A 9,877-nucleotide genomic window follows, 5' to 3' on the forward strand; every position below is an offset into this window, starting at 1 on the left:
TCTGTATGACTCGGGTCACACAGTTGCGTGTGGATCCAGCTACTCCCCGCGCCGGCGGGGATCGCATTTCCTAGCGTGGCCGGTTCCCGCTGAGGTCCCGAGAAGAGCGTGAGTGAGCAGCGCCTGTTACCGATCACGCATATGCTATAGGCGCACATGTGTTTTCTACGCATGCAACACATTTATTGGGCTGCAGGCTTTTCCTCATGACACCGGGCATTCGGCCTCGAGGGCGGATGGGTGCAGAAGAAGGCGGTAATAGCGAATTAATTGCAGATGAGAAGTAATATCCGTTTTTGAGTCATCAGTCTTTGAGGCATAATTTCATTCCAAAAGCTCTTAATCAAACTGGAGATCTGCTATAGGAAAGCACTGCTTTTCCCATAGGATTATCAGATTTCCACCAGAGAATACAGATCCTGGATTATTGAGCTACATGGGATTTGTGTGTTTCTTTCTAATTAGTCTGTGAATCTGAGTTCAAAATTCTTTATTTGGAAGGGGGTGGGGGAGTTACTTGCTTCTAAAAGAGTCGATATCTCTTTTCTCTGACATTTTACACAGTTATTCTGGTTATCCTGTGCTCTGTAGATGACTTACTGCCTTAATTGGATATTGGTGTCAAAGGTTGATTAGACTCCCTAATAGATTTTGGATCTGCAAGAGGATTGCAGTTTTAAATGCGTGGTTAAAACAATCGTGTTTGCCATCTCCCCTCAAACAGTTGAGAGGAAGACTGATGTATTACATTTGCGTTATCTTCTCTTTGGTTTATTTATGTATCATCATGAGGTTGTCGGGTTTGGTTTTGTTGTTGTTGTTTTTTTTTTCCCCTCTGCTATTTCATTTGCAGACCGAAAAGAAATGAATGTCAGAGAGGATTTGTTTAATCGTTTAACAGCTGACACAAGCCATGTCCCTAACAAAACGTTGGTGAAAGAGTAGAAGATTTCTGAGGTACAGCAGCTCTGGTGCTGTGAAGCCGCTTCAGTGGGTCAGGGGCAGTGTTTGCTGAAGGATGCGATAACCCAGGAGTCGGGGCTTGCCAGGACGAGGTGGATGGCTTGCATGGAGCTTCTCTACCTGGCCGAGGAGAGCAGGCAGGCGCCCCTGGGCACCGCTGCCGGCTGGAGCCTGCCATCCCCTCCCTGCGAGCAGCAGCAGCAGCAGCATGAGGGGGGTGAGGTGGACCCCAGAGCAGCCGCTGCCGTGGCAGCCCTGCACTGCGAAAGGCATTGCAAGCCCTTGCAGAGGGGCCCTGTGGCTGAGCCGCCCCCAGCACCCCAGTCCTTCACCCTGGGCACCTCTCCCTGGGAGCACCCTGCACTCCCCGGCACCTCCCAGCCCTGCCACCCACCCGAGTGCTTGCCTGGGGAAGATGGAGGGAAGAAGAAAGCCTGCTGCTGTGCCCAGGAACTTGAGACATCATTCACCTACGTGGATGAAAATGTAAACCTGGAGCATGCAAGAAGTCCCCCCAGTCCTACAGACGGCCGCTGCCAGGGTGCGCCTCTGCAGCAGCGTTCCTGCAGGGATCTGCCACCTGAGTGGGTGCACGATTCTCCTTCCCTGGTCTCTGAGGAGGACGACACTGCCTCGGAGGTGGCGGCTGGGAAATCCGTGGACTACGGGTTCATTAGTGCCATTTTGTTCCTGGTTAGTGGCATTTTGCTGGTGATCATTTCCTATGTGGTACCCAGAGATGTGACTGTGGATCCCAACACCGTGGCTGCCCGGGAGATGGAGAGGCTGGAGAATGAGAGCGCTCGGATTGGGGCTCACTTGGACCGCTGTGTTATCGCCGGGCTGTGTCTCTTAACCCTGGGGGGAGTGGTGCTCTCCAGCCTGCTGATGATGTCCATGTGGAAAGGGGAGCTGTACCGGAGGAGCAGGTTTGCGTCCTCCAAGGAGTCTGCGAAGCTCTATGGGTCTTTCAATTTCAGAATGAAGTCTGGTGCAAACGATAATATGCTCGAGCTGTCATTAGTTGAGGAAGATGTGCTTGCCGTAGATAATTAGTGTGGTCATGATTTTTAAGGCAGCATTTCTACAGGAAAATGTGTTTCATTAAAGAAAACAGATGCGGCTAAAGATAGCTGGTGATGCAGTTTATTTGTCTGACAAGAATGGTTTTTTCTTAAGCTCTATGATCGAATGTTTGCAGTATATGAGCACTTGTTGTAAAGGGAAGACGTGCCAGAGAAAATGCAACTGATATAAAATAATGAAAACCACTGAATAAAAAGAGATTTGTCATAAGTAGGTTCCTCAGATACTTGTTTATCCTAATACAAAACATTCCATTGGTGTGTTGCCTATATAATTTTCTTATTACTCCCATATAGAACAGGAACGACCTTGACACTTTGGAAGCTGTTGATTATTGCTGCCTGCAGGATTATTAGCAGTCTGCTTGGTAGACTGTTAAGAAGCAGGGCCAATAATCAAATAGCAGGGCTAATATTTAATTGAGAGATGCTTTTTTGTCCTTTAATTTTAAGCTGATCCCTTCTCTTCTATTGAGTGAGAGCTAAGGGAAAAAAGAACACCACTCAGTCATGACTTGCCACAAACCTCCCATATTTTCAAACAATTGTACAAATAGTGGTGATTATTTAAAATATAAAATAAGAGGCAAAGGGCAGGGAACCATATGGCTCATGGTATTGGTAGGAGACAAAAGGCTCTTTCAGCTTGAGGTCAGTGGCTCCATTTCAGTTCAGATTAGCAATGATTGATAGTCATTAACTTCTGATAGCTATAGTGACCCATATAGAAGAAGTTTAATTCCTGGTGGACAGATGTCTTTGTATGAAAACTGCCATAACTTGAATTAACTGACCTCTTGTTTGGAGTCTCAAAAGACCCAAAGAGTGAAAAATCATGGGGATGCTGAGACTGAACACTTCTCTTTCAGTACAGATGCCAGAAGATATTCAACCTGAGCTGCAGGGCTTTGCTTATACTGGGGGTGTCTGCATCTTACTAGTCCTTTTGAAACTTCAGTTTTATGTCAGTAGGCTGTCAGCTTTCTCATAACCAGCAAGGAAAGGTCAGGAAAGAGCTTTCTGGGGCTCGTTCAATAAAAACCAAAAATTTATTTGTTAAAAAATAAATTGTCAGGAAATACAAAGGTTAAATATCAGGCAGTTGGACTGGCTGACATGGGACTCGGGACTCACGTAACATAGGGGAAGATCAAGGGTACACGTTGTTATTAATCACAGTTCTGTGGCACAGTAGCCAAAAACCTGTACCACTGATGCTGCTTACTTTGTTATCAGACAGTTTATGTGGAACTTTACAGTTGTGTTCCTGCAGTGCTGAGAAAACCAACCAAGATTGTTGTTTGCACTGCTGTCAGTTCTTACTGAACAGTGGTTAATATATATGTGCTGTTAACATATATATGTATGTTAATATATATGTGTCCCTGCCAAAGCCAAACACGAGTGAAGAGCTCTGTACAGTTCCTGACTGCAGAGTCTTAGTAGAAACATGTGATTCACTGTCACAGCCTTGTCAGTCATTGAGTTAAGTCTCAGATATCAGGAATATAAAATATTTTTGAAATGATACTTTTTTCCCACTGTGATGTACCAGAGAAGAGTTCTCTTGGGAAGGGGGGAGGAGATATTCTTCATGTCCCCTTTACCCAGGAATATCTGGCAGCACAAGGTTCAGAATAACAAGTGGCAGGGGTCCTCATGCGGAGAAACTGAACGCTATTTTGCCACCTGGTTCCTCATTCCCTCTTCTCTGGCTGTTCATGTCAGGAGAGACATGCAGCACCTGAGTCTGGCACTCACCTAGTTCAGTCCCTCCTGCTTGCCGGCCGCGGGTGCTGGCGTGGGTGCCTTTGACTGAGGGCCTGAGGAGCTGCACTGCTCCACGTTCATGCCTTTGGTCACTGTAAATAGCATGGTGTGGTACCCAGGCTTTAATGTTGGCCCTGCAAAAGAGATGCTGCTTCAGATGTTATCTGCTCTAACCGCCGCTTTAGTTCAGTGTTACTTGGTAATTAAATGAGCAGCCTTATTAAGTGGTGCTGCTGCCTAGTAGATGATTTTTCTACTTTATGTCATGATACGGTACGTGTTTGCGGGCAGGAACTCAACAGTGGCCAACACCTCCACAGTCATTTTTGGAGAGCTTACATCCCTCTGGATGTGTCGTCAGGGATTCAGGATTGAATTTCTAGGGTAAATAAATGGAATAGCTTCCAGATGTAAGGAGAAGCCTTCAACCTGTTGTCATCGGTGAGAGCGAGGAAGGAAATAACCCAAGAAACAGGACACGGAGGAAGGTTTCTCCTTAGCTGCCCTTTGCCTGCTGGTGGGTACGTGGACACTTCCTGCAGGGCCTGACACACTTCTTGAGGTGGCACGGTGGGGACAGCACTGCTTCCCGTCCTGCCTGAGGATGGGAAGAGGCTGGCTGTGGCCTCCAGAGGTCCAGGGAAAGCCATGCCAGGTGAGAGGGCAAATGGTGCTGAGCCAGGGGCAGCAAGATGGCGTGGGGCACAGGATGGACGTTGCAGGGGATGAAAACCATTTCACCAGCCTGGGCCCCTAATGGGAATCGCTGTATTCAGCTACGCGGCAGAAGCTCTAAAACTGAGTCTGGTGGTCTTGAGAGCCATTATTTTTATGTTTTAATGATACATATGCATAAAATTGGAGTACATTCCATTATTGCAGAAAGATGACAGCTAAAGCTGTAAGGATCACAGATTTCTTGTAGGAACTATGGCATGCCTTAATGCTGATTATTAGCACTAGAAAAGGGAATGCTCCCCTGACTGTCAGTATGTTATTGTCAAGTGAGAAGTTTTCTGACACTTTGTAAAATGCCTGTCACAGATCATGAGCCTGCAATACTTAAATGAACCCTCAGATTTTCCCTGAGCATTTTAAGGCAACGTAAGTCAACCCAATAATCTGAATATACACTGCAGAAGTATGAGGAGTAAGAAAATCTAAGTAACAGGACTAACGCATTTTCTTTATTTTGGTGTTAGTGTGCACTATGAAACAGGTGAAGGAAGGCTTTCAGAGTGCAGGAGTTTAGCAGATAAAAACTCTCAGGACGTTTCTCTGATCACCCAACAAGATACCTTGACAAATTACAGGACTGTGTGGGTTGGTGGTGTGATACAAAACCTCTAGACTCTCAGGTTCTCATGCTGCGTGGTACAACAGAGACCAAAACACTTGCTGTCTGTCTGGTGGCTGATGGTGGAACATGAATGTATTATAGCCTGCTGCCCAGTGAACGAGCCTTCGCATCGTTCACCTCGCACGAGGCAGTACCAAAGGCTGAGGCCAAGGGAAATTAATTGCCCTCTGGTGCACCTTCGGAATTTGATTTCCCCTGCTCAAAATTTAAATGCTTTAAGGGTACAAGTGTGAGAAAAATTGTTGGGCTTTTTTTCGTTGCCTGAGCTAAAGTTGTCGCATGGATCATTGGAGAGCTTTCTTCTTTGGGGATCTAAATTTTGGGGCGTACCAGGTGGGTTTTAGGTGTCCGCTGGAGTACCCTGGAAACATATCGGGATTTGTGCCATCAGTCAGTTTATTTCTGACCCTCCCTAACAGCGAAACGTGACACTTGCCCATTTTCTACCTCATGACGTGTCTGCGGGCCGGGCCCTGAGCTGGCCTCTGCCTTCCTGCCGGAGGGACCCGTAAGCCTGCAGCCAGGCCGGAGGTGCCTGCGCTCCCCCGCACCGTGGCAAGACGCCGGCAGCCTGCGGCTGGCTCCCCGCTGTTCAAACAGCTCCCCGGTGACTTGTTTTCTCAGTTTATTTCTCTCAATCAGACGTTTGTGGCCGAGGCTGGCCGTTCGGGAACTGCCTGGCACCTGCTGGGGACTCTCACCAAAAAGGAGGCCTGTCGCCACGCGGTCCCATCCCCGCGGGGGCCACGGGCGCCCGGTGCGGCTCTCAGGCACAGCCGGCCTTGCCCTCTCACTGCCAGCCCGAAGCTGGCCCCGCAGCAGAAACGCCTGAGACTCTCTCGTAGGATGCTCTGCTGGGTTGTTGCTGTTTTTGATATGTTTACAGTTTTTTAATATTTGTAATTCTTTTAAAAATCTGTCTGTAATGAATATAAAGTTTACCGACTAGGAAAGCAACCGACTTAATCTTGTGAAACTCCTTTTTGACCCACGACAGGGCGAAACGTCACAGTCCATCGTGAGCTTTTCAATAGTGTGTTTGATGCCTTATTTTAATAGCAACAGCGTGCTGTACAGATTGAAAAATAAAAGTCTATAAAGCTGAGTGCTGTTGTCACGGTCCTCTTTGCTCCTCACCAAACGGCCAGTTGCAGTGGTTGGCTCTTCCCCTTTGTGCCGCGGGCACAGCCCCTCGTCCTCAGCCACCGGGAGCCCAGGCAGGGCCCACGCGGGCAGCAGGGCTGCCGGGCGAGAGCCAGCTCCGGATCCAGCCGGGCTGGCACACCGAGCTTGTCCAGAGCTCACCCAGCCACCATGTCCCTGCCGGGCGGTCCTTCCCAGTCAGAAACTGCCAGACAATGCAGGCTTTAAAACTCCGCTACGCCATGTCCCACCTAACTCTGTATAACCAAAAAATGAAAAAGGAGGAGGGTGGGACCAGCCGGGGCTGTGTGAGCCGGGAGCTGGGGAGGTGCTGTGGTGGGAGGTGTGTGTCGAGCCCCTGTCCACCATAACCGTGTGCATCACCACTTCAGTACCACATCCTCACCCCAGCCTGGCTTGGCTTGGCCGTGGCCAGGGCAGGATGGCAGCCGGTGCCAGGCCTAGCGCCAGCCGCAGTGGTGATGGGTGGGCATGGGGTCCCCAGAAAGCGCTGGCGGTGCGGGCAGAGGCAGGAGCAGTGCTCCCAGAGAGCTCTGGGTGGGCATGGCCGTTTCGGTGGGGGCTTCATCTCCTCCTTCCGGAAGGGACACCAGCGTGCCATGGCCCCGAGTGGGGCAGCGATGGGAGGGTGCTGGTGTGGGGCCAGCAGGGACTGGTGCCAGCAGCTGAACAGGACCTCCAGGGAGCCACAATCTGCTCGTGGCTTGCATTTTTTGTTCCTCCAGATTCCCAGTGCATGTCACCTTAACCACCTTTGACAACCTCTACTCCCTCCCAAATGCAATACGAAGGTATGCCGTGCAGGTTATGCCTCACAATGTCACTTTTCATTCCAGTGTGACAGGATCAGACCCTTTCCTGCCATTGTTGCATGAATGGAAAGCGTGGGTGGGACTGCCGCGGTGGATGTAGATCCAGGCTGGAGCAGGGACTGTCTGCTTTTATTACCAGTTTCCACAGTACCAGGTACAACAGGGCCCCGATTCGCAATTCAAGTTTTAGGCTGTTACTGCTATAGCAGTAATAAATGTGTCCCTGAGGTGACTGAATTGGCTGCAGTAACATTGCACTGGTGCCAGATGTAGCCTGTGGTATGCAACCGACGGTTAGCAAGAGGTTAAGAGAGTAGGTGTATTTATAGATATGACAATCCATCAGCTTAATGATCTGGGAAGCTTTCTAACTGAAAGCAAATACTAAATTAGTTGTTATTCATTTTTACAGGATTCTTCTTAATCTTAACTTTTTAAATTTTGAAGGATTTGTCGTCATGTACTATATTCACAGGGATTTTTCCTGCCATGTTTACAAGTCCTGGCAAGGCCAAGGGTCCTGTAGACTGCAGGGAGGTGAGACTTCTCTGATTTTCTTATCAGTTTAAATTAAATTGTGGCTGTTATAAATTTGCATAAAACCAGACAAGACAAGAACTTCTTTTAAATGAACCTGGTTAATATTTGTTTGTGTAAATGTAAATGCGGTGCCCGCTGTAGAAAGTCAGCCAAATAATGCACATTTTTATTAGATTTTCAACACAAATCCACAGTTAAAATACTTCTGCAGACTTGCTGTATTAAAGACTTGCAAAGAGTTTTCTGCTCATTTATGTGCAGATTTGTCCACCTTTACGTACGGTAAAAATACTGAGGTATTACCATTAACTGAGTTGCACTTCACAGGCATTTGGTCATTTTTGTGAATAATCATTGCAATCTGACACATGTATTTTTTTATTCTCCTGCACCCAGTATATAACATGCAGACCAGCACTGAAAGTGCAGCATGGTACGTAATGTTTTCAAAATGTTTTCAAAAAGCCTCCTGCACATAGATACCAAGGCTCTGTATAGAGCATATAGTGCCCCCATTTTGCAGATGAAATGAGCCACCTCCTTTGCCCAGAGAGCCAGATGGAGAGCTGAGGACAGAAACCAAGGCCTCTTAACTCACAGACTAACACTGCAGAAAGAGCTTAATTTTTACAGAACCCCTAGAATAAATTAATCCAAAAGGGATGGCAGATACATTTTTTTTTTCTGAAGAATGACATTAAAGGTTAATTTCAGGTACAAAATAACTTTAAAAAATCCTAGTCAACCCAAACTAAATTTTGCTAATATTTGCAGGAATTTGGGGAAGGTTTTGCACATTGAAGGCATTTGTATTATAGTAAGCTGGTTTTTTTAAGGTTTCAAAAAATCAATAGGCTTCTGTTGAAATAATAAACCAGATATCTTTATATCAGCACAAAAGGCTTCTCTTTTCCAATAATAGTCTTTGCTTTGACAGATGTGTATGCAGGGAAATTTAGCTATTGTTGAATAAAACATTTCCAGAAGCAAAATTGATTAAGTCCCTTTTGTGGAGAAAAAAATCAATGCTTCCCATTAGAAGTATCTAAAAGATGTTGATCAGCTAGAAATGTAAATAAAGTCCTTTAATCACTATTCTCCAACTGCAGTGCATCCATCTACAGGAGACTATCTTTTGTCTCTTTATAGCTTAAAATAAATTTGGTTCAACTCTAACGTGAAGCAGCTTCTGACAAACTATCCAGAGTAACTGTGCTGGAATGTAAATAATATCAAGTAGCTATCCTGACATTTTGGTATTGCTTTTCTCAAGCATTAGGTGTTCATCAAATGAATGTATACTTGATAACAGTATATCCAAGCTGGGAACAAAAAAAATTCACTGAAAGGCAGAGTAGTAGAAAGTACGTGACTATTTTCAGTTTCTATGTATTATCTTCTGATTTCACGTAATAAAGACAGCACTTTCAAGATCTCTTGGTAAGTAATTGTTAAGGGCTATTAAGGGTCATGGAGGGCTCTTAACAGAAAGATGCAAAGTTTCTAGCTCTGTAAGTCCCTGAGCTTCTGAATTGCTAAGAGCTGAGAGAGTATGGTGGTGCATGCTTGCCCTAAACTTTGTTTTAGATGCAGCAGTATCTGCTGCAGGCTACTATCTGAGACAATTTTGTAATAAATGGACCTTTGATTTGATCCAGCCTGACCCCGTGTTCTCAAAACTTTATGCTTTGCCTATAGTGAGAATATCAAGTAGTTGCTTTGCCGCTGTGGCTTCCCAAAGAAGGAACTACGGATCAATAAGTCACAGTCTTACTTTTGTCTTTCCCTCCTTACAGGAATGGTAACCATGGCTGGAAAAGCTCTTGAGAGGTCATTTTCCAGTCTTCTGGAACTTCATTCACCCTCCATCAGTCCTCAAAGATAATTGCTCGTGGCTGTGAAATTGCTTTACTCAATTCCCTGAGCACTCTGGGGTGAATTTTATAAGGCTCACATGATTTGAAGATATATAATGTATCTATGTAGCCTCTTTTTCTGCTCTCTACCAGCCTAAGTTCTTAATGAGTTCTGAAGTCTATGGATAGTCTGAATTGTTTTAGATTTTTTTAATGAGGTAATGAAAAAATAATAGGCTGAAGGACTTCAGCCTTCTCAGCATAATTTTCAGTTTTGCTCCTCTCTCCCTCCCCACAAAGCAGAAAACCTGTTCTTTCTTTGTCTTT

General features: G+C 46.1%; 1 protein-coding gene across 1 annotated transcript; it reads left to right on the top strand.

Annotated features, from left to right (window-relative positions):
- Positions 1 to 1,059: 1,059 nt before the first annotated feature.
- On the top strand, positions 1,060 to 2,019 carry TMEM74 (transmembrane protein 74). Its single transcript, XM_009814936.2, has one exon. It carries the CDS (start codon positions 1,060 to 1,062, stop codon positions 2,017 to 2,019), a length of 960 nt encoding a protein of 319 aa, XP_009813238.2.
- Positions 2,020 to 9,877: the final 7,858 nt, after the last annotated feature.

This window comes from Gavia stellata, chromosome 3, assembly GCF_030936135.1.
Source record: "Gavia stellata isolate bGavSte3 chromosome 3, bGavSte3.hap2, whole genome shotgun sequence".
Classification (NCBI taxonomy): domain Eukaryota; kingdom Metazoa; phylum Chordata; class Aves; order Gaviiformes; family Gaviidae; genus Gavia; species Gavia stellata.